Below are 26,160 nucleotides of genomic sequence, written 5' to 3'. Positions count from 1 at the left end.
ACTTCATATATATATTTTTTATAATTTTTTTGACTTTTTTTTTTCCTTCTTTTCTTTAACATTGTATTTTTGAAATTCCAAACTCTACTCTAGATTTTTAATTTTAGCTTTTTGGTATTTGTTATCAATTTTGTACCTATAGTTTTTTTTATAATTTCTGTGACCCTTTTTTATTTTTTCTTTTCCTTTTTCTCTGTTTCTTTCTCTTCTTCTTTTAAATAACATTGTATATCTGAAATTCCAAACTCTACTCTAGATTTTTAATTTATGCTTTTTGGTATTTGTTATTAATTTTGTACCTGTATTTTCTTTATAATTTATGCAACTTTGTTTGTTCTTGTTTGTTTTTTCTCTCTCTCTCTCTTTCTTTTTCTTCTTCTTTTTTTTAACATTGTATTTTTGAAATTCCAAACTCTACTCTAGATTTTTAACTTTTGCTTTTTGGTATTAGTTATCAATTTTGTACCTATATTTTCTTTATAATTTTCGTGACCTTGTTTGTTTTTGTTTGTTCGTTTTTTCTCTCTTTCTTTTCCTTCTTCTTTTCTTTAACATTGTATTTTTGAAATTCCAAACTCTACTCTAGATTTTTAATTTTTGCTTTTATGTATTTGTTACCAATTTTGTACCTTTAAGAACCCAATCTTCAGGACCCATTTATCACTAGGGAGCGAGATTACTGTCTTGACTGCTCTCTCTCACTTTGGACTCTCCTTTTTCTCCACCAGGTCGCCTGTATCTCCTCCCTAACCCCTCTCTACTCTACCAAACTCTGTGAATTTCTGTGTGTTCCAGACAGTGGAGAACACTTAGGGAACTGATTACTGGCTGGATCTGTCTCCCTCCTTTTCATTTCCCCCTTTTATCCTTCTGGCCACCTCTGTCACCTTCCTCCTTCTTCTCGTCTCTGTATAACTCCGTGAACAATTCTGAGCAGTCCAGTTGTGGAGTGGACATAAGGAAGAGATTACTGGATAGCCCACTCTCTCCTCTATTGATTCCACCTCATCTCATTCGGGTCACCTCTAACTCCCTCCTCCCTCTTCTCTTCTCCATATAACGCTGTGAACCTTTTTGGGTGACTCTCACAGTAGAGAAACTTTTCATCTTTAACGTAGATGTTTTATCAATGGTGCTGTATAGAAGGAGAAGCTATGAAACTACTGTAAAAATAAGACCGATAAGTGAAGGCAGGAGGCTTAAGTCCAAACCCTGATTCCAGGGAGCTCCTGACTCCAAGGAACATTAATTGACAGGAGCTCATCAAATGCCTCCATACCTGCACTGAAACCAAGCACCACACAAGGGCCAACAAGTTTCAGGGCAAGACATACCAAGCAAATTCTCCAGCAACAAGGAACACAGCCCTGAGCTCCAAGATACAGGCAGCCCAAAGTCACCCCAAAACCATAGATATCCCATAACTCATTACTGGACATTTCATTGCACTCCAGAGAGAAGAAATACAGCTCCACCCACCAGAACACCGACACAAGCTCCCTAACCAAGAAACCCTGACAAGCCACCTGTACAAACCCACACAGAGTGAGGAAATGCCACAATAAAGAGAACTCCACAAACTGCCAGAATACAGAAAGGACACCCCAAACACAGCAATTTAAACAAGATGAAGGACAGAGGAATACCCAGCAGATAAAGGAACAGGATAAATGCCCACCAAACCAAACAAAAGAGGAAGAGATAGGGAATCTACCTGATAAAGAATTCCAAATAATGATAGTGAAATTGATCCAAAATCTTGAAATCAAAATGGAATCACAGATAAATAGCCTGGAGACAAAGATTGAGAAGATGCAAGAAAGGTTTAACAAGGACCTAGAAGAAATAAAAGAGAGTCAATATATAATGAATAATGCAATAAATGAAATTAAAAACACTCTGGAGGCAACAAATAGTAGAATAACAGAGGCAGAAGATAGGATTAGTGAATTAGAAGATAGAATGGTAGAAATAAATGAATCAGAGAGGATAAAAGAAAAACGAATTAAAAGAAATGAGGACAATCTCAGAGACCTCCAGGACAATATTAAATGCTACGACATTCGAATCATAGGGGTCCCAGAAGAAGAAGACAAAAAGAAAGACCATGAGAAAATACTTGAAGAGATAATTGTTTAAAACTTCCCTAAAATGGGGAAGGAAATAATCACCCAAGTCCAAGAAACCCAGAGAGTCCCAAACAGGATAAACCCAAGGCAAAACACCCCAAGACACATATTAATCAAATTAACAAAGATCAAACACAAAGAACAAATATTAAAAGCAGCAAGGGAAAAACAACAAATAACACACAAGGGAATTCCCATAAGGATAACAGCTGATCTTTCAATAGAAACTCTTCAAGCCAGGAGGGAATGGCAAGACATACTTAAAATGATGAAAGAAAATAACCTACAGCCCAGATTATTGTACCCAGCAAGGATCTCATTCAAATATGAAGGAGAAATCAAAAGCTTTTCAGACAAGCAAAAGCTGAGAGAATTCAGCACCACCAAACCAGCTCTCCAACAAATACTAAAGGATATTCTCTAGACAGGAAACACAAAAATTGTGTATAAAATCGAACCCAAAACAATAAAGTAAATGGCAACGGGATCATACTTATCAGTAATTACCTTAAACGTAAATGGGTTGAATGCCCCAACCAAAAGACAAAGACTGGCTGAATGGATACAAAAGCAAGACCCCTACATGTGTTGTCTACAAGAGACCCACCTCAAAACAGGGGACACATACAGACTGAAAGTGAAGGGCTGGAAAAAGATTTTCCATGCAAATAGGGACCAAAAGAAAGCAGGAGTAGCAATACTCATATCAGATAAAATAGACTTTAAAACAAAGACTGTGAAAAGAGACAAAGATGGTCACTACATAATGATCAAAGGATCAATCCAAGAAGAAGATATAACAATTATAAATATATATGCACCCAACACGGGAGCGCTGCAGTATGTAAGACAAATGCTAACAAGTATGAAAGGAGAAATTAACAATAACACAATAATAGTGGAAGACTTTAATACCCCACTCACACCTATGGATAGATCAACTAAACAGAAAATTAACAAGGAAACACAAACTTTAAACGATACAATAGACCAGTTAGACCTAATTGATATCTATAGGACATTTCATCCCCAAACAATGAATTTCACCTTTTTCTCAAGCGCACATGGAACCTTCTCCAGGATAGATCACTTCCTGGGCCATAAATCTAGCCTTGGTAAATTCAAAAAAATAGAAATCATTCCAAGCATCTTTTCTGACCACAATGCAGTAAGATTAGATCTCAATTATAGGAGAAAAACTATTAAAAATTCCAACATATGGAGGCTGAACAACACGCTGCTGAATAACCAATAAATCACAGAAGAAATCAAAAAAGAAATCAAAATTTGCATAGAAACGAATGAAAATGAAAATGCAACAACCCAAAACCTATGGGACACTTTAAAAGCAGTCCTAAGGGGAAAGTTCATAGCAATACAGGCATACCTCAAGAAACAAGAAAAAAGTCAAATAAATAACCTAACCCCACACCTAAAGCAACTAGAAAAGAAAGAAATGAAGAACCCCAGGGTTAGTAAAAGGAAAGAAATCTTAAAAATTAGAGCAGAAATAAATGCAAAAGAAACAAAAGAGACCATAGCAAAAATCAACAAAGCCAAAAGCTGGTTCTTTGAAAGGATAAATAAAATTGACAAACTCATCAAGACTCATCAAGAAACAAAGGGAGAAAAATCAAATCAATAAAATTAGAAATGAAAATGGAGAGATCACAACAGACAACACAGAAATACAAAGGATCATAAGAGACTACTATCAACAATTATATGCCAATAAAATGGACAATGTGGAAGAAATGGACAAATTCTTAGAAAAGCACAACTTTCCAAAACTCGACCAGGAAAAAATAGAAAATCTTAACAGACCCATCACAAGCATGGAAATTGAAACTGTAATAAAAAATCTTCCAGCAAACAAAAGCCCAGGTCCAGACGGCTTCACAGCTGAATTCTACCAAAAATTTAGAGAAGAGCTAAAACCTATCCTGCTCAAACTCTTCCAGAAAATTGCAGAGGATGGTAAACTTCCAAACTCATTTTATGAGGCCACCATCACCCTAATACCCAAACCTGACAAAGATCCCACAAAAAAAGAAAACTACAGGCCAATATCACTGATGAACATAGATGCAAAAATCCTTAACAAAATTCTAGCAATCAGAATCCAACGACACATTAACAAGATCATACACCATGACCAAGTGGGCTTTATCCCAGGGATGCAAGGATTCTTCAATATCCGCAAATCAATCAATGTAATACACCACATTAACAAATTGAAATACAAAAACCATATGATTATCTCAATAGATGCAGAGAAAGCCTTTGACAAAATTCAACATCCATTTATGATCAAAACTCTCCAGAAAGCAGGAATAGAAGGAACACACCTCAACATAATAAAAGCTATATATATGACAAACCCACAGCAAACATTTTCCTCAATGGTGAAAAATTGAAAGCATTTCCTCTAAAGTCAGGAACAAGACAAGGGTGCCCACTTTCACCACTACTATTCAACATAGTTTTGAAGTTTTGGCCACAGCAATCAGAGCAGAAAAAGAAATAAAAGGAATCCAAATTGGAAAAGAAGAAGTAAAACTCTCACTATTTGCAGATGACATGATCCTCTACATAGAAAACCCTAAAGACTCCACCAGAAAATTACTAGAACTAATCAATGAATATAGTAAAGTTGCAGGATATAAAATGAACACACAGAAATCCCTTGCATTCCTATACACTAATAATGAGAAAACAGAAAGAGAAATTAAGGAAACAATTCCATCCACCATTGCAACGGAAAGAATAAAACACTTAGGAATATATCTACCTAAAGAAACTAAAGACCTATATATAGAAAACTATAAAACACTGGTGAAAGAAATCAAAGAGGATACTAATAGATGGAGAAATATACCATGTTCATGGATTGGAAGAATCAATATAGTGAAAATGAGTATACTACCCAAAGCAATTTATAGATTCAGTGCAATCCCCATCAAGCTACCAACGGTATTCTTCACAGAGCTAGAACAAATAATTTCACAATTTGTATGGAAATACAAAAAACCTCGAATAGCCAAAGCTATCTTGAGAAAGAAGAATGGAACTGGAGGAATCAACCTACCTGACTTCAGGCTCTATTACAAAGCCACAGTTATCAAGACAGTACGGTACTGGCACAAAGACAGAAATATAGATCAATGGAACAAAATAGAAAGCCCAGAGATAAATCCACGCACATATGGACACCTTATCTTTGACAAAGGAGGCAAGAATATACAATGGATTAAAGACAATCTCTTTAACAAGTGGTGCTGGGAAAACTGGTCAACCACTTGTAAAAGAATGAAACTAGAACACTTTCTAACACCATACACAAAAATAAACTCAAAATGGATTAAAGATCTCAATGTAAGACCAGAAACTATAAAACTCCTAGAGGAGAACATAGGCAAAACACTCTCCGACATAAATCACAGCAGGATCCTCTATGACCCACCTCCCAGAATATTGGAAATAAAAGCAAAAATAAACAAATGGGACCTAATTAAACTTAAAGCTTCTGCACAACAAAGGAAACTATTAGCAAGGTGAAAAGGCAGCCTTCGTATGAAACGAGTCGCTGGTCCATGTTCGATGCACGATACTGGATGCTTGGGGCTGGTGCACTGGGACGACCCAGAGGGAGGGTATGGGGAGGGAGGAGGGAGGAGGGTTCAGGATGGGGAGCACGGGTATACCTGTGGCGGATTCATTTCGATGTTTGGCAAAACTAATACAATATTGTAAAGCTTAAAAATAAAATAAAATTAAAAAGAGCTGAATGAATCTAGAAGCTGGAAAGTTAACAGAGAATATGCTGCATACACTGCAATCTTTTCACAATAAGTTTTTTCTTAATGGTGGTAATAAAACCTCAAATTTGCCTGAGGGTAACATTTTGAGGGAGAAATAGTCATGAAATCATTAAACGATGATCTTCTTGGTCTCATGATATCTTTGTAGCATACAGAAGTTATGATCTAGGTCCTGTTTCTCTGCCTTTTTGGCTTTTTGGATGACTTTATTTTGTAAATTTATCTAATAGCTATCAGACTTAGAAAATAATTATTTATATCAGTGTTTTTCAGTGCACTAGACTCTCCAAAGAACTTTGTAGAAAACACCAATGTCTGTACCCATCACTAAATATTATGATTTATTTGGTCTAAAGTATGTTCTAGGCATTGATATCTATGATACTGATACTCTCCAGGTGATGTTTACACATAGCCAGAGCTGAGAATCACTCATTTATATCAACCAAGCATATTTTAAAGCTGTAACAATAATGATCAAATCTACTATTTGATAGGGCTTCCCTGGTGATTCAGATGGTAAAGAATCTGCCTGCAGTGCAGGAAGCCCAGGTTTGATCCCTGGATCAGGAAAATTTCCTGGAGATGGGAACGGCTTACCCACTCCAGTATTCTTGCCTGGAGGATTCAACAGATAGAGGAGCCTGCAGGGCTATAGTCCAAGGGGTTGCAAAGAGTCGGACATGACTGAACAACCAATACTTTCACGCTATTTCACTTTACAACATGTCCACTGCCATTACATGTTCTTTATCTGCTACTGGGGAGGAAGAGTTATCATCAATTTATAGATTTGAAGGATAGAGCATGGTTATAGTATTTGAACCCAAGTATGATTTCAATCCTGAACTCTTTATGCTGTATTTATAATAGGAGGTCAATGTGGGAAGAAAGTCAGGGATTTGTACAAAGTCTTTCTGGACTTCTAGAACCCAAATAAAAGCATATGGTCCTTGGTGAGAGCAAAGGTAGAAAGACAGGAATAGGATCTTTATCTTAAGGAATGAATCCATCAAGCCAAGAACGCTCGATAAGCTGCCCACTGATCTTTGTTCAAAGAGCTGCACTCCACTCTAAAAGTTGTACCATGGGTGATGTTGCAGGTACTATGAGGTGTCTTACTAACTTTTCCTCCTACTGTCAGGAATTCAGACCTACATGGCTCTTCTACTAGAACATCTCTTTACATATTAGAATTAACTTGATCCTAATTTTAAATCCCTTTAGTGATCTTTCAGGAACTTTAATCTCTTTAATGTAATCAGCCTTCATCAAGAAAGGGGAGTTTGTAAAAAGAATAGTAATGAAATTGTTAAAATTGTGTAATACATCCAATAATAGTTATTTTTGTGTTGTTGTTGTTCGGTCACCAAGTTGTGTCTGACTCTTTGTGACCCCATGAACTGCAGCACACCAGCCTCCCCTATCCTTCACCATCTACAGGAGCTTGCTCAAACTCATGTCCACTGAGACAGTGATGCCATCCAACCACCTCATCCTCTGTCTCCCCCTTTTCCTCCTGCCTTCTATCTTTCCCAGCATCAGGGTCTTTTCCAATGAGTGGGCTCTTCGTATCAGGTGGTCAAAGTATTGGAGCTTCAGCTTCACATCAGTCCTTCCAATGAATAACCAGGGTTTATCTCCTTTAGTATTGACTGCTTTGATCTCTTGTGTACTTGTTATAATGGTAATGTACACAAGGTGTGGGGGACTTGCATGACACGCTAAACAATGTGGCCTTCATGATTAAGTCAATAAGGGGGTGGGAGAGAGTGCTCCAGAATTTCAAACATGAGAGGGATAAGATCAGATATTTTATCTAAAATGAACTTTTTTTGAGGCTACAAGGAGGCTGGATGGAGTAAAAGAGAGGGAGGGGACTTGTGACCAAGAGATCAATTATTCTAGTACAGGAGGAAGATGATGAAAGTGACGGAGAAAAGGAGGTAGAATATGGAACATATTTAGAAGGCAGAATCTTCAGCAGTTAGTAACTAATAAATTGGAAAGGTGAAGGAGAGTCAAGGAGAGTCCTAGGTTTCTGGCTTGAGTAATTGAATGGTATTTCTAGTTACCAAGACAGGGACCAGAGGAGAAACAGGTTGGTTGGAGAAAGGATGAGGAGGAAGATGTTTAGTTAAGTTTAGCATGGAGATTGAATGACATCAGATGGGATCTTCATGAGATCATGAGACAGTCATTCTGGCTGAAAGAAGGTTTGGGAACCAGTACTGTGATGTGGTGGGGGAGGTGACAGGGCTAGAATTAGGATTGGGAAGCACTGTATACTCTTGTAGTTTTGTCTAGATACCCTACCTCTAATAATACTGATGACGATTATCTGTAACATGTGGAATATTTCATGTGTCAGTGGTGAGCTGCTTAATGCCTTTAAGGTATTGTCACATTTAACTATTCTCAAAACAACGTGAGTTATATGCTGCAACATTCCCATTTTACAGATAAAGCAAATAGCAAGTTACTAAGTCCTCCACTAAACAACCTCATTCAGTACACTGGAATTTTCCATAGTTGTTTTTTTCTTTTTTTTGTTTTTAATTGAAGTATAGTTGATTCACAATGTTGTGTAGATTTCAGGTGTACACCATATATATATATATATTATGCAATATATAATATATATTATTTTTCAGAGATTTAATCCTCTCCTTTTTAAAATTAATTTTTATTACAGTATAGTTACTTTATAATGTTGTATTAGTTTCTGTTGTTGTTCAGTCACTAAGTCCTGTCTGACTCTTTGCGACCCCATGGGCTGCAGCAAGCCAGGCTTCCCACTATCCCCCAGAGTTTGCTAAGGTTCATGTCCATTGAGTCAGTGATGTTATGCAACCATCTCATCCTCTGCCACCCTCTTCTCCTTTTGCCTGTGAGTCTGTATTACATAGCAAAGTGAATCAGCCATACGTATACATGCATCCCCTCTTTTTTGGATTTATTTCGCACTCAAGTCACTACAGAGTGAGCTATACAGTATGTTTTCATTAGTTATCTATTTTATACATAGCATCAGTAGTGTATATGTGTCAGTCTCAAGTATTCTATTCTCCACCTTTACCCCAGTACAGTCTTTAGCACATTGAAAATATCCAATATGTTAGCTGAATAAATGGTGACATTTACATCTTACAGGATCACCCTTAAGACAAAAAAATGTGACTAACAGTCATGGGGAAAGTAGGGTGGAGCGATCTTTTTGATAGAATCTTGCGTTTATCATTTTGAATCTTGCATGTATGATTCTTGCAGCTTCCTTGGTGGCTCAGACGATAAAGCATCTGCCTGCAATGTGGGAGACCTGGGTTTGACCCCTGGGTCGGGAAGATCCTTTGGAGAAGGAAATGGCAACTCACTCCAGTACTCTTGCTTGGAAAATTCCATGGATCAGTCAGTTCAGTTCAGTTCAGTCACTCAGTCGTGTCTGACTCTTTGCGACCCCATGAATCACAGCACGCCAGGCCTCCCTGTCTATCACCATCTCCCGGAGTTCACTCAAACTCACGTCCATCGACTCGGTTATGCCATCGAGCCATCCCATCCTCTGTCATCCCCTTCTCCTTCTGCCCCCAATCCCTCACAACATCAGAGTCTTTTCCAATGAGTCAACTCTTCACATGTGGTTGCCAGAGGACTGGAGTTTCAGCTTTAGCATCATTCCCTCCAAAGAAATCCCAGGACTAATCTCCTTTAGAACGGACTGGCTGGATCTCCTTGCAGTCCAAGAGACTCTCAAGAGTCTTCTCCAACACCACAGTTCAAAAGCATCAATTCTTTGGTGCTCAGCTTTCTTCACAGTCAAACTCTCACATCCATACATGACTGCTGGAAAAACCATAGCCTTGACTAGACGGACCTTTGTTGGCAAAGTAATGTCTCTGCTTTTTAATATGCAGTCTAGATTGGTCATAACCCTCCTTCCAAGGAGTAAGCGTCTTTTAATTTCATGGCTGCAGTCACCATCTGCAGTGATTTTGGAGCCCCAAAAAATAAAGTCTGACACTGTTTCCACTGTTTCCCCATCTATTTCCCATGAAGTGATGAGACCAGATGCCATGACCTTAGTTTTCTGAGCTTTAAGCCAACTTTTTCATTCTCCTCTTTCACTTGCATCAAGAGGCTTTTTAGTTCCTCTTCACTTTCTGCCATAAGGGTGGTATCATCTGCATATCTGAGGTTATTGATATTTCTCCTGGCAATCTTGATTCCAGCTTGTGCTTCTTCCAGCCCAGCGTTTCTCATGATATACTCTGCGTATAAATTAAGTAAGCAGGGTGACAATATATGGCCTTGATGTACTCGTTTTCTAATTTGGAACCAGTCTGTTGTTTCATGTCCAGTTCTAACTATTGCTTCCTGACCTGCATATAGGTTTCTCAAGAGGCAGGTCACGTGGTCTTCTATTCCCATCTCTTTCAGAATTTTCCACAGTTTGTTGTGATCCACACAATCAAAGGCTTTGGCATAGTCAATAAAGCCGAAATAGATGTTTGTCTGGAATTCTCTTGCTTTTTCCATGATCCAGCAGGTGTTGCCAATTTGATCTCTGCCCTTTCTAAAACCAGCTTGAACATCTGGAAGTTCACGGTTCATGTATTGCTGAAGCCTGGATAGAGGAGCCTGATAGGCTACAGTCCATGGGGTCGCAAAGAGTTGGACACGACTGAGAGACTTCACTTTGCATTTATGAATGGTTGAAGAAGTAGGTATAGTTAACATAACAAAGTGATTTCTAACCTACTTCAGTCTTCAGGCCTCTTTATGGAATCTGATAGAAGCTATGGATCCTTTCCCCTGAGAAAGACATGCTGAGGGACACAGACATCCTTAAAATTTTAAATAGAGCTGCGGTTCATTGATTCTACTTGGGCTTAAGACATGCCTTGATACAGTCTTCAAACTCTTTATATGATTCCTTTTAAATTGCCCCCAATTCCATTGCAAAGATAATTTCTCTTATTGCCTATTACAGCCAAATTTTCATGTAGCTGGAATTAAGCATTAGAGCATTTTCTGAGGCATATATGTGATTTTTATTACCTCTCGATTCAGATTGAAACAAATCTAAGTCCTTTTCCAAATCTACTCATTGAAGAATTTAGAGAATTCTCAAAAGGGCATCTTGTGCACTAAGAATATAAACAAATTGCAAACCCCTTCAGGAAATCATTGATTATTCATAAAGCTCAATTAATTCTTGTGTATATTTAATAACACACTCATATGTATGACTGTTCCTTACAACCCAAACTAACTATGTGCTCAGGAATTGTAAATAGATTTTAATATCAGCCTGAGAGAAACATAATTAGGATAGGAATGTGCTGCCAAAATAATTATATAACATACTACAAATTATCATCTAGTTAGTATAAATTGAGATTCATCACTATTACATTGTCAGAATTTATACAAGTAATGAACTTATCATCAATTAAGTGTCTCAAAGACTACTAAAGGACTCTAAAAAACCTTAAAAAAGAATGAACTGCTTAATTATTTCCCCATTTCTTTGAGAGTCAACTAAGTACAAGGCCACGTGCAAGGTCTTTATGTCTAGACACTAGTAAGAGGATTCTTGCTTACTTGTATGCATGGAAGCTCAGAGTTGAAGGGAAGATTAGCAACAATTAGAACAGAATCCAATAATCCTTTTTTACAGATGAGCTGACTGGGTTCAGAGGAATAAACAGACTTGTTCAAAGTAGAACATTAAGAGTGTCTAAGGAATTCAGATCAATGGCACTTTAGACCCTGGTTTGAAATTCTAGCCCTCGCCCTGTAACCTCATTGTTCTCATCTGTCACATGGGATATTTTGAGACAGTAAAAAGATGTCATTTTAGTCAATACATAGCCTATTCTGACACACAATGTCTACCCAATAAATGGTGTTTAGTTTCTCCTATTAGGAGAAAACAAGAATTTGCAACTCACGACTTTCAGTCCAAGACTCTAGTCCCAGTCCCTTACCACTTTAGAAATTAGCTTCATGGTCTCCAACCAGTATATTGGCATTGGATAGCTAAACTCTTGTGACATTCAGTTTCAAGTTCTCTTTTTGCCTTAAAGTGGCAAACATTTGGGGTTTTGTATTGTCTTTGCTGTTGTGTCTTTATCACCTTCAATCAGTGCTCGACAAATAGGTGTTGGATGAAAGAATAAATTGCTCTACCGTGTGTCTACAATTTTCACTACTGGGTTTCAGTAGAAACAGCATTTCTTGCGGACTTGTGTAAACTAGAAATGATTGGATATTTGAGAATCAAGGGAAATAACTGCATTCAAGAAGCAGAAAGCTTAATTAAAGTGTGTTCCAGGTGCCATTACTTGAAGAATCATTTGACATCTTGATGCACACAATAGCAGTAGAATAGGATACTTTCTTTTCCTTTTAAATCCTGAGACAAGTTTCAAATCGCAGCCTAGCCACTAGCTAGTTCTGTGACTTTCGGTAAGTTATGAAACCTCTCTGAGCTCTGTCAGTTTCTTGTATGCAGAAGTTTCTCTGCATACAAATTAAATTAATGATTCATTTAACCTGCTTAGCACAGTACCTGGCACATGATAAGTGTTGAGTAAAAGGTAGCTTCTTTGACTTATTCTATGCGTTCTATGACTAGAAATAATGGACTTGGGGATCTGACTTCGCGGATATAAGTTCCAAACACAGGTGTGCAACCTCTTAGCATGTCAGTGTATGCTGCTTAATTTGCTGTCTTCTGTCCTAAGACATGAAGACTGATGGTGTTTCTGTTCTGTGAAAACGTGAAATGAAACCCATCTAAAACATGAAATTATACCTCTTGCCTTAGTCACAGCTGTTAGGCATAGCTTATATGAGAAAAAAAAATCAATGCACAAAATTATTTGATTAATCAGCATTGACATTGCACTTCCTAGCAGAGGGAAGCTGGGCATTAAAAAAAAAAGTGCATTTTCTGCCTGGCCTCATTTTTATGTTAATTGAAACAAAAGGAAAAAAAAAACAACAACAAAAGCACACAAATGTTGATGGGAGAAAATGCAATATAATTCTACAAAATATTTTGGTAGTAAAATGTTTTATGGAGACTAATGGCTCAATTATAGCTTAATGCTTATTGCCACGAGTGTTGTAAGGGAGGAAAACATCTCCCCTCTGATGTACTTGCTCATGTAAACAAGAGAGCAGGTTTCCCAAGTCAGAAACAGTATGTTCTCACTCACCCAGTGGCCACTCCCTGTCTCAGAAAAATCAGTCCAGCCCTAGAGCAGTATCCCAGCTGGATGGAGCACCATTGCGTCCCTTCCCTCCCCATCAGAGGACCATTAAGTTCCCGCTACTTACGCTTGAAATAGTGACTTGCTTTCTCAATCCTATTACAGGGTTTGAAAACAACTCTGCTCTTCTCCAAAGAAGCACATTTATTTTCAGGTCATGAAATGCATTTTATTAGCTCAAACATATCACAGTTAATAATACAGGACTTTGGGGTTGAATGAAACCTTGCTTTTGAGGAAACTGAGGCACAGAGGACTTGTTCACTGTGCCTGACAGAGCTGAGAGTTCAGCATACTGAGTGGGGTAGAAGAAAGATTATTTATGAAGAGCCTAAAGCACAGTTCTTGGAACATGCGTTTTATTTATTCATTTAATAGAAATGTATTGAGCCCTTATTGTGTGTTAAATAATGTAATTGATATGGGGGATTTAGGAAAAGGAGACAAAGAAGGCTTCTATCCTCTTATATAGAAGAGTATAGTAGGGGATACGGATAACAAATGGATCAATGTCTTTCGTTAATTATAGATTTTTATTAGAGTTACAAAGCAACTAAGTAGAGTGCAAGGTCACAAGAAATGAGAAACAAGTTCCTTCTTTGGGACTTCCCTGGTGATCTGCCTTGCAAGGCAGGGGATGTGAATTTGATCCCGGGTGTGCTAAGTTGCTTCAGTCATGTCTGAGTCTTGGAGACCCCATGGACTGTAGCCCACCAGGTTCCTTTGTTCACCCAATTCTCCAGACAAGAAAACTGGACTGGGTTGCCGTTTCTTCCTCCAGGGGATCTTCCCGACCCAGGGATTGAACCCATGTCTTCCACGTCTCCTGCATTGCAGGCAGATCCTTTATCCACTGAGCCACCTGGAAAAACCCTTGATCCCTGGTGGGGGAATTAAAATCCCACAAGCTGTGTACTGAGCCCACATACTGCGACTAGAGAATCCGCGCACTGCAACAAAAGATCCTGTCTGTCACAACTAAGACCTGTTGCAGTCAAATAAATAAATATTTTAAAATAAAGAATGAGTTCTTTCTTCTTTATCTCCGAATGATTAATCACAGTGGCTTAGGTGAGGCTGATTTTGGAAAAAGGTGTTGGCAATTGCAAGTGCGAAAGTCATACAGAAGGAAAAGAGGCCATGTTACATACCCAGGCAGAGTGTCCCTGAAATAGGGTATTGGAGGCAAACAGGCTAGAGGAGGGAGGGTGAGTTACATTACATAGGTCACAGGAGTTTGCATTAAGAGCATGCTCGGTTGATAAAATTAATACTGTCCCTGAGCTTCAATTTTCATTTGCAAAAAAAAAAAAAGTACCAATTTTATCAAGAGCTGTAATGTTTATGAAAGGAGAATGTTGCTTATCACCCAGCATGGCACTAGACACGTGTCTGGAATTCCCCACCCAGAGTCCTCCTACCCTGTGCCTCATCTTTAAATTTATCTGCCATCAGCTACTCTTGGTAGAATCACACTCAGTGGGAATGAGCGGAGGTGAAAATGTGGTGGACAGTGAGGAGTCATGGGGAGGAGAAAGAGACTTGAGGGAGGTGGAAGTCAGGAGGAGCTGTTGACCTGGGATTTTGACATTAAAGGTGGATTAAGCAGTGCTCAGCATCCTCTGAAAGCAGCAGGATGCCTGCTGGGAGGTGGTGGGGGGACAGGGGGCGAAGAAGACCCCTAGTGACCTGACAGGTCCCACGTGTATGTTGATGCTTGTTGGGGCCACTCTCAGACTGCAGAAATTCACAAAGACAGTTTGTTCACACGAGAGCTCTGCTCCTCCATAGCTTAATCAAGTCTTGACATTTGAATTTCTAACAAATTTTTGGGAAATAACTTTTCAGATTCTCATCATATAGTTCAATATGAATAGAAATAATTACTTTGCTGAAGTGATTAGCATGGCCAAGAATAACTATAGACTTTCTCCCAGTTTTTACTTTTAGATAAATGTCAAATATCTTCCTTAAAGTGCATTGGATTTCTCTTCTCTAAAGAATCATTAAAAAGTAAAATATGATGAAGGTGTAGGAAAGTACAGAAAAATAATGAGAAATGTGCATGAGAAGAAAGCCAAGTTGACCTGGCAGAGAAAATTTTCTCAGCAGTGATTGTAGTCACCAAAGAAGTAAAAACTAATAATACTAATTTCATCTAAAGGAGAGGAGCAGTAACTGGTTGCATTTTCCCCAGACATTGCTGGAAGCCTAGTTCAGAATGGAAGGCTTCTCCACTCTGAAATGGGGGCCCTTTACGGTAAAGTAGACTCACAGTTTCTGAGATCAGGTGGTCTGCCGACCCAGTCCTGCAGTTCAGAGGGTGACCTTGTATGAAGCACTTAACCCATCTGAGATCAGTGTGGTCAACTCTGAAGTGAAAATGCCAAATTTACCTCAGGATAAACTGTGATAAACCAGGAAAAAGCAGTCAATCCTAAAGGAAATCAACCCTGAATATTCACTGGAAGGACTGATGCTGAAGCTGAATCTCCAATACTTTGACCAACTGATGCAGTGAGCCTACTCATTGGAAAAGGCCCTGATGCTGGGGGAAGATTGAAGGCAGGAAGAGAAGGGAGCAGCAGAGGATGAGATGGTTGGATGGCATCACTGACTCAATGGACATGAAATCGAGCAAGCTTTGGGAGATAGTGAAGGACAGGGAAACCTGGCGTGCTGCAGTTCACGGAGTCTCAAAAGAGTTGGAAGTGACTTAGCAACTAAACAACAATAACAACAACCTGAGATGATGTGAGATGACATACAGGGTGTCAGATACCATCTTTGGCGTCTCTGTGAAAGAGATGAGTCTCTTTCCTTCCTTCCTTTCCCTCAGGAGAAAGAGATAGGTTAAGTGGTGGCTGGAATAGGACCATAGACTCCTGAATCCTCAAACTCCCTGGAGGTACTCCACAGACATGCAGGAAAGGTCTCAGAAAAATCTTCCATATGTAGTTGCCCAGAGCTAATGGAGCAAGTTCAACTGAATCACATGGAGTATCCATTCACACAGAGTGCCCCGCTTTGCCCAGAATAGAAAGATCTAAGGCCTTTTTTATAACTTTTCAAACCATAACAGCCTCTTGGAGGTCCAAATGAAGCCCATCCAACCAACCTGGGTCCTTTGCTTTGATTTCAAAAATGGGTAATACTTCTACCCCATGCAGTAAGATAAGGGTTTCATGTTGGAACTTTTTAAAAAGTTTCCCCTCCCCTCTCAATCTTTTCAGATCTTTGGTCTAGAACAAAGAGGGGATGAACAGTCTCTTCAGTTGTTTGCCCTCAGCTCCACAGCCAATTCAGACAAGTAGGGAAAGCAAATGCAAGATAAAACATGATAAGACAGGGTGGAGAAAGAAGTGTTTGGGTCAATGGCTTGGGCAAAACTGAACTGATCCTATTTTCCCTTGACCCTACCAGACAATCCTTGAGAGGGCTTATCTTGGATGATTTTCTGTGTTTTTATTTTCATTTAAAAATTTTCCTTTAAATGATGTAACCTCTATTCTACAAGGAAAGAATCACTTGTATCAGAGGAACTGTATATCCATATTTAGCAAAATAGTGAAGAAGCTAGCAGCCCCTTGCATGACCACCAGGCATTTCTCTTGCCTGTTCCAAGCCTGCCTTTTGGGAGAGATATAACCAAGAGAAGCCTCATCAGCAAATCATCCCCTTAAATGTAACAGAAGTCCCTGGCTTCAGTTATAAAAGACTCTTGGGATAGGACGCTTCTTTGCATTTTGAGGGCTCCGCATAAAATCTGGGTGTTTTTCTCAGTTCTGGTCCACACTCCATTACACACTTTAATGACTGCATTAAAATTCTCAAATGAAGCTTTGGGATAAAGGGCAGCTGATTATATTTATTCACCTTTCAGCACTGACATCACTGCAATATGCTTGCTTTCTTTACTGAAAGGTACTTATAATATCCAAAGACGTGTTAATGGAACTGTAGTTTATAAGTAAGTAATGGCTAGTCTGCCTGACTGAAGAAGCGTGTCACAGCGGAAAAACCACCAGGTGGGATAAAGGAGGCCGAGTTGGATGGGTCACTCTGGAAAGTCATGTTACCTCCTATAAAGTGAGAGGATTTGCTTTGATGATGTCTATGATTGTTTTCAGTGGCAATTTTAAATGTATCCTGTGACTCAATGGCTTCCAAGAAATGCCCTTCAGGTATTAGATATAAGACTGGAGAATCAAGCAGGACGACTGTGCCAAGAGATCTCTTCCAAGTTACTCAGAAACCCACAGCTCTGCATGTGCATGGAGGGTTGGTCCACTTCTGAAATTAGTGTGCATTTCCAGTCAACCACACAGCTCACCCAATACCTTTTAAACTAGTAAGTAAGTAAATATGTGTTAGTTACTCAGTCATGTTTGATTCTCTGTGACTCCATTGACTGTAGCCTGCCAGGCTTGTCTGTCCGTGGAATTCTCCAGGAGAGAATCGAGAGTGGGTAGCTATTTCCTTTTTCACGGGATCTTCCCTACCCAGGGATGGAAACTGGGTCTCCTGAATTGCAGGCAGATTCTTTACCCTCTGAGCCACCTGGGAAGCCTGCAGACTGCAATAACGCCTTGTGTCATTTTAGATAAAAACATTGCCTTAGGCGACAGTGACCACTCGAAAAACAGAAAGTCACAAGTCTGGTCATGTGAATATAACCTGGCTACTTTTGCCTACTTGCCTCCAATTCAATACCCTGACTCTTATTAATGCTTCTATTTTATTAGCATTTGTTGAGGTAGAGTTGCTTTACAATGTTGTGTTAGTTTCCACTGTACAACACGAATCAGCTGTATGTATATATCTATCCCCTCCCTCATGCCCCCCAGTGTTCATTGTAGCACTATTTACAATAGCCAGGGCTATATTCAATCTTAAATTGGATAAAGAAGATGTGGTACATATATTCAATGGACTATGACTCAACCATAAAAAGGAACAAAGTAGGGTCATCTGTAGACCTAGAGACTATTTAACATAGTGAAGTAAGTCAAAAAGAGAAAGGCAAATATCTGTATTAACAAATATATGTGGAATGCCTCTCTTGTTTTTCCCATTGTCTTTGTGGTAGAGTTTCTCAAGGCATTTTAGGCTAAATAGTCCTCTGTTGATGGGGTGGGGTGTGGACTTTGTGCCTTATAGGATGTTTAGCAGCATCCTTGGCGTCTAATTACTAGCTGTCAGTGGAGTGCCACTGTCCCCTGTACGACGACCAGAAATGTCTCCAGACATCTAGAAGTCCCTGAGGGGTGAAATCACTCTGGTTTGAGAGCCACTAGTCTAGGTTTTGGAGAAGGCAATGGCACACCACTCCAGTACTCTTGCCTGGAAAATCCCATGGATGGAGGAGCCTGGTAGGTTGCAGTCCATGCGGTCGAGAAGAGTCAGACACGACTGAGCGACTCACTTTCACTTTTCACTTTCATGCATTGGAGAAGAAAATGGCAACCTACTCCAGTATTCTTGCCTGGAGTATCCCAGGGATGGGGGAGCCTGGTGGGCTGCCATCCATGGGGTCGCACAGAGTTGGACACTACTGAAGTGACTTAGCAGCAGCAGCAGCAGCAGTCTAGGTTTAATTTTTTTTTTTCCTTTTAATTCTGAACTTTCTTGGGCATAAGACCAATGCTATACATCCCAAAATGCCCAGAAAGTATTACTCTGTTGTTATCACTCTTAGCATTACTATCATCTTTCATTTATATAAGGTTTCACAATTTATCAAGTGTTTTCACCCACATTATCCATGGAGATCAATGCATGGCAGCTCAGGGTCTGGAACAAATGAGGAGAGAGAAGCATCTTTTCTGTGACTTGTCCCTGTTTCCCTTTTTTTACTGCACTTGAAATCTTGCATGTTTCACAGAAGAGGACTTGCCATGAGGAAGATGTATTTAGGACAAGTCAGGCATTGTATAAATAAAATCTGGTGGGTTTCTGAGACATAAAATAAAAGAGATGTTTAATCACCTTGAAATAATACTCATCTCAATGTCTGCTGGCAAGATCTACTAATCTCTCAAGAAGAACACAGGACCACACATCTGTAACTACATACCAACAGCTGGTTTCAAAGAAACCTGAGCCCAATGGCTCTTTAAAAGTGTTCTGAAAACTGCAATCTTCAGCCTAACTGAACTGCTGGAGTTTTAGCATGCCGCACTCAGTGATACCGGATGGCATTTTTGAGAAAGAGAAATGAACACATTCCCCTCCTTTTCTCTTCCTCCCTCCCCCTCTTACCTGCTTAAGGATCTCAGCGGCTGTTTCATGCGAACAATCAAATATCACGTAGAACTCCTTGCCTTTCTTCATTTCCTTGAGTAACGGCTTAGCATCTTTATTCCCAGAGGGCAGCTGGCGGATTTTGATTTTAATATTATATCTGGAGGGAGCTTTGATGAGCTCTTGCAGGCGAATGAGACCTAGAAAATGACATTCAATCAGGCTACAGACTGTTCTGTCCAGAATATTTGTTTATTGCCATTTAGAGTCAAACTCATATTATTCCCCCAATGTATCAAGAGGCCACCTACCTAAAGGTTGCACTATTGACTGCTCATTAATCATTCCTCTTTCTATGGTGGATCATATCATTTTTTCCTTTTGTGGGTATGTGTGGCTAGAAACACAATTTTCCCAAGAGGATTTTGAATTTTTTTTAGAATGCAATTGTCCTCTCCAGCTTTCACCACAAATCTTTAGCAAATGAAGTCAATAACTCTAAAACTTGTGTAAACAAAATTTGCTTGATGTTTTCAAAGGTGCTTGAGGTGATGGATATACCGTCTTACTTAAAAACAAACAAACAGTAAAATACTAGAATTTCTTGGGACTATAAACCTCTGCAACCCTTTCATCAAATATTTATATATAACATACTGTTATATCATCTTTCAGTTCCTGCCATATAAGCTAATTATAAATAGCTTGTTTCTTCTTTCTAATATAATTGAACATTGAATGGGAAAATACTTTCTTGGTTAAAAGAAAAGACCACTGAATATTTAAAAAGTCATTTATAATAAGGGCAGAAGCATATTCTTTAAAAAATCTATCATTGGTGGTTATAGGAGTATATACAGCTAACTCAACTAACTCGAGGAAGAATGTTTAATTCACCACAAAAATGAATCCAGTAAACTGCACCATTGTCTTTAACAGAAGTGTTTTACTAAGGCAAGACCAACAGCTATATAAAGCCTTAGTCTTATTTCCCCTTATGTTAACTGGCATTTGTTACACTGCACGATGTTGGCTCTTACTCAAGGACTCCCACTGGAAAATTGAATTTTTTTTTTATTACACAGCCTGTGCCTTCAGGATGTGTCAGCTTCAAGTAATCAATAGGAAATGCTAAGCTTTGTCACTCTTCAGATAGAAATCGGGGTATGCACCATGCAAGATAGAGCATATATACGCCGGCTACCTCTGGACTTGAGGCACTTCTTTTATTTTTTTGTTTTGTTTATTTACTTATTTGTAAGAATCTGCCTGCAGTGCAGGAGACCAGGTTCTTTCCCTGGGTTGGGAAGATCCCCTGGAGAAGGAAATGGCAACCCACTCCAGTATTCTTGCCTGGGAAATCCCACGGACAGAGGAGCCTGGTGGGCTACACTCCATGGAGTCACAAAGAGTCGGACATGACTGAGCGACTAACACTCTCACTTTTACCCTTTCCCCTAGAAGCTACATTTTTATATCTATGATGCTATGAGTTCTCTCATACCTTGGGTAGGTGTGGTTCTGAAGTACAGAAAATTTGAGAGAAAGTTACTCTTCAGGGTTAAATGAACCAGTGCAAGGAAAGAAGGAGGTATAGAATCATATCAAAATTTAGTGCTCATTATCCTTCTTAATTTTTTGACTTCCTGGGAACTTGATTCTTTCAAATCAGTGTGATTGAAGGCTCCCAGGTACTGATGTGGTTGAAGGCTCCCAATTACCTCACCTACTTCCTCAGTGGCTCAATGGTTCAGTAGGTAAAGAATCTGCCTGCGATGCAGTGGACACAGGAGATGCCAGTTCGATCCCTGGGTTTGGAAGATACCTTGGAGGGGGAAGTGGCAAACCACTCCAGTATTCTTGCCTGGAGAATCCCATGGACAGAGGAGCCATGGGCTATACCCACGGGCTGTACGATCTGTGGGGTCACAGAGAGTCGGACACGACTGAGCACTAACACACACAAGCACAGATGGGTTACTTGTCCTCTTACTTCCAGAATCACTTGTCCTGAGCACCTGGTGGGTAACTAATGGAAGAAAACTGAGCACCCTGACTTGTGTATTTGTTCCTCTTCACAATAACCCTATGAAGAAAGTGTTATCATCTTCATTAATTCACATACGAAAATCAAGGCTCAGAGCAATGAAGTAACTTACTCATGGTTACAAAGATAGGAGGAGCCATGGATTCAAATTGCCTATGGGTCCAGCTCTCAGTCTTTCCATGTCACCATCATGCATTGCAAATACAAATTTGTTGATGCTTGAGGGAACACATATAACTTTGGATTATTTGATGGGATGGGGAAAAAGTTGAAAGAGGTACCCAATCTCCTTTCTTCTTTACTCTAGGCTGCTTGTGAGTCTCTCCCATAATTTTTTTTTCCCTATTGCCCTCTTGCTTTATAACCAGATTTTTTTTTTAATTTGAGCATGGCCACAAGGGAGATCAATGTGGTCTTTAAATAAAATGAGCAAAAATTTTAAGAATTTCATTTCATATGCTGCCACAAGCTGCTCTTTTGTTCTTTGCTAAATGGAATGTCAGTCTTGAAGTGCATCTTCCTATCATGATGACTTAGACACATTAAGAGCCTTTAAAGTTGAATGCTTTCTCTCCCTTCATTCATTCATGTTTATGGGAAAACATTTCCTGGCTGTTCACTGTATGCCAAGTACCACACTAAGAGTTGGAAACACATGAACACATCTTGCTTTAAGATCTTCACAGCCCATAGAAGGATTTCATTCCATCAAATCTTGTGATGTACATGGACATCTCTTATTACTTAATTTCATAAATTATGACCCAAGGCTAATTGGGGCTGGACCAGCTTACTCAACCTTGTGTTAAGGCTTGCTGTTATTCAGTCACTAAGTCATGTCCAACTCTTTGTGACCCCATGGTCATGTCCAAAGAGTCATGTCCAACTCTTTGCTTCCCTGTCTTCCACTGTTTCCCTGAATTTGCTAAAGCTCATGTTCACTGAGTCAGTGATGCTATCTAATCATCTCATCCTCTGCTGCCCTCTTCTCCATTTGCCTTCAGTCTTTCCCAGCATCAGGGTCTTTTCTAATGAGTTGGCAACATGTTCTCATCAGGTGGCCAAAGTACTGGAGCTTCAGCTTCAACATCAGTCCTTGCAATGAGTATTGAGAGTTGATTTCCCTTAGGACTGACTTGTTTGTTCTCCTTGCTGTCCAAGGGACTCTCAAGAGTCCTCTCCAGCACCATAATTTGAAAGCATCAATTCTTAGGTGTTCAGTCTTCTCTATGGTCTAACTCTCACATCTGTACATGACTACTGAAAAAAACATAGCTTTGACCATAAGGAGTTTGTTGGCAAAGTAATGTCTTTACTTTTTAATGCACCATCTAGGTTTGTCATAGCATTCCTTCCAAGAAGCAATTGTCTTCTAATTTCATGGCTGCAGTCACCACCTGCAGTGATTCTAGAGCTTAAGAAGAGAAAATCTGTCCCTGCTTCCACTTTTTCCCCTTTTATTTGCCAAGAAGTGATGGGACCCGATGGCATGATCTCAGGTTTCTTAATGCTGAGTATGGCTACTGGGTGGCAGATCCAGGGCATAAAGCCAGGTCCACTTCTGACTGCTTAATAAGATCAAATATTTAACTGACTGAATGACTAACTAACTATATAAATAATTATCTGTGTAAATAAATAGAGAGAAAAAAAGAACTTTAGACCAGCATAAAACATTCAGCCTTTATTTGGGAAATGAGTCCATTAATAAACAGGCTCCCTCCTCCTCCAAAAAGGTAACCGTGAGGTTTCACAATTGTTTCATAAAAGAAAGGTTTAATACCAATAGAAGAGAAAGGAGAACTCCACACAAAAGACTAGCTTTTAACTGGACTAAATTTATCTTGGAGAAACTCACTACTAAACCCTAATTTACTCATTTTTGTCCATATACAGGTGAATTTCCCTCAGGAAAGAGAGGATCAGCAGATTTAAAGATTACAGACCCAAGATGTAGAAAGAATAAAGGGCAAGGAAGGGGAGGTTTATATTTCTCTTCCAAAGCAATTGTTTGCTTTCAAAAAAGAAAAAACAACCTTTCTGCCCTCATTAACAAACAGCAGAATTTACAATTCAAAAGGCTTTTTTAGTTCACAGGAGGCAAAAATTTAGAGAAAGCCTTCCCTTTTGTTTGCATTTTGCAGCAATCCATTAATTGTTTACATTTCATTGTAAAGAAGTTAAAACTTGTTTTTAAACTAGTCATTACTTCAGGGAAAGATAATTGATTTGGACTGCTGCTGCTGCTGCTAAGTTGCTTCAGTCGTGTCTGACTCTGTGCGACCCCATAGACAGCAGCCCACCAGGCTTCCCCGTCCCTCAGATTCTCCAGGCAAGAACACTGGAGTGAGTTGCCATTTCCTTCTCCAATGCAGGAAAGTGAAAAGTGAAAGTGAAGTCGCTTAGTTGTGTCTGACTCTTAGCGACCCCATGGACTGCAGCCTACTAGGCTCCTCTGTCCATGGGATTTTCCAGGCAAGAGTACTGGAGTGGGTTGCCATTGCCTTCTCTATTGATTTGGACACTACTAATTTTGCTGGGCTTCCCTGATAGCGCAGTTGGTAAAGAAGCCACCTGCAATGCAGGAGACCCCAGTTGGATTCCTTGGTTGGTAAGATCCCCTGGAGAAGGGAACAGCTACCAACTCCAGTATTCTGGCTGGGAGAATTCCATGGATTGCATAGTCCATGGGGTCAGAAAGAGTTGGACGTGACTTGACTTCGCTTCACTTCCTAATTCTGCTAATGGTCCTCCTATGTGTGAATGACAGCCCTGCCCAAGTCACCCAGTACTTCCAGAATTGGAGTCCAGTTGGAGAGAATGGTAAGGGTGCAGGCAAACCCTGGCAATGGTGATGGGTTTTCTAGCACACTGCAGTAGTTTGTCATTGTTTAGTCACTCTGTCATGTCTGACTGTTTGTGACCCCATGGACTGTAGCACTCCAGACTCCTCTGTCCATGGGATTTCCCAGGCAAGAATACTGGAGTGGCTTGCCATTTCCTTCTCCAGGGGATCTGCCTAACGCAGGGATCAAATTGGTGTCTCCTGCACTACAGAAGGATTCTTTACCACTGAGCCACCCAGGAAGCCCAGGGACACTTCAGAAACCTTAAAAATGCAGAAATGGAGGCAACCAAACAAACCTAACTGAGGGACATTCTAAGGTAAAATTGCTGTGGACTCTTCAAAAATGTTAAAGTCATGAAAGACAAGGAAAAGTCAAATTGCTTTAGACCAAAGGAGACTAAAAGGACATGACAAATAAATGCAATGAGAGATCCTGAATTTTTAAAAAATGTAATTGGGATAATTAGAGAAACTGGCATATCATATATCTGTATTGATATTAATATTGATATTGATGTATAAAAACTGTATCAGTGTTGCTTCCTATATTTTATCATTGTAGTGTGATTATAAAAATGGAAGATCCTTGGTCTTAGGAAAATACACTAATTTATTTAGAAGTAAAATAGTCATGCTGTCTGCCACTTACTTTCAAATAGTTCAACAACACTGCTACTTGTTATTGTTGCTGCTTTTGCACTGAGAGACTCGTCGAGTATTAAATCAAATGTGGGCAAATGATGAGGTGAAGTGAAGTTGCTCAGTTGTGTCTGACTCGTTGTGATCCCATGGACTGTAGTCTCCCAGACTCCTCCATCCATGTCCATGGAAAAATTTCCAGGCAAGATTACTGGAGTGGATTGCCATTTCCTTCTCCAGGGGATCTTCCCAACCTAGGGATCAAACCCAGGTCTCCCGCATTGCAGGCGGACACTTTACCATCTGAGCCACCAGGAAGCCCAGGGCAAATGATGGCAGGTGCTAAGCTTAGATGTAGGAGGTATAGGAGGTCACTGTCTATTTCTGGCCATTTTTCTCTAAGTTCAAATCTTTCTCAATAAAAAGACAAACCATGAGCCTCCTTCCTCCACTCCCACCTCCAGCAATGCAATGATGGTAAACTGCACCTGTGGATTGAAGAGTGTTTGCTTGAGAACAGGGAGCCTGTTTATTCCCTATGAGTTTGAGCTGGGCTCTGCACGTAGAGATAAGTTTCAAAAGTATCCAAGTGGCCAATTCTAAACACTTTCTTGGGCCATCTATCTGCTCTGTGTACTCAGACATGACACAGAAAAATGCTGATTTGCATGCACATCAACTCTGGGAACAGGTAGAGCATATGGAGGAGAAAAAAAGAACCTGCTATTTCCAGTAGAAGTTTAAAAATTCCCCTGCCTTCTCCTTAAATAATAATAAAGTTTGCTATTTGCATCACCCCTTCTTATGAAGTATCCGACATGTCTTATAAATAGCTCAGTAAACCTCAGAAGATACCTCTGTGGTGGTTAGGTGTCAGTACTATTTTACAGTAAGGAAAGTGAGGTAGAGGGAGGTTAATTGTTTGAATTGGCCCTGAAAATGAGTCACAGATGCCAGGCATTGGAAGAGACCTTAAAGGTCAAACCCCTCCTTGATGCATGAATCCCCTCTACACAGCTGCCGCTGAACACCTATTAGTTTGAGAAATTTTCTACCTCACTTTTTGCAGCTCAATCCATTTTTGGACAGCTCCAGTTATATTTAATGAGCAGCAGTTCAAAGGAAAGGTACCTAGGTTTTCTGGAGTCTTAAT

At 39.6% G+C, this 26,160-nt stretch overlaps 1 protein-coding gene across 8 annotated transcripts in view; it reads right to left on the bottom strand.

The window, feature by feature from the left end:
- GRIK1 (glutamate ionotropic receptor kainate type subunit 1) overlaps window positions 1–26,160 on the bottom strand; it is a 481,020-nt gene that overhangs the window by 140,753 nt on the left and 314,107 nt on the right. For all 8 annotated transcript variants that reach the window (XM_055567715.1, XM_055567717.1, XM_055567716.1 and 5 more), the window contains one exon: window positions 19,492–19,673. In XM_055567715.1, the coding sequence (XP_055423690.1) occupies window positions 19,492–19,673 (182 nt within the window). The remainder of the gene's footprint in view (window positions 1–19,491; window positions 19,674–26,160) is intronic.

This window comes from Bubalus kerabau, chromosome 2 (assembly GCF_029407905.1).
Source record: "Bubalus kerabau isolate K-KA32 ecotype Philippines breed swamp buffalo chromosome 2, PCC_UOA_SB_1v2, whole genome shotgun sequence".
NCBI classification, from domain to species: Eukaryota; Metazoa; Chordata; class Mammalia; order Artiodactyla; family Bovidae; genus Bubalus; species Bubalus kerabau.
This window is presented reverse-complemented; position numbering and strand designations above follow the sequence as displayed.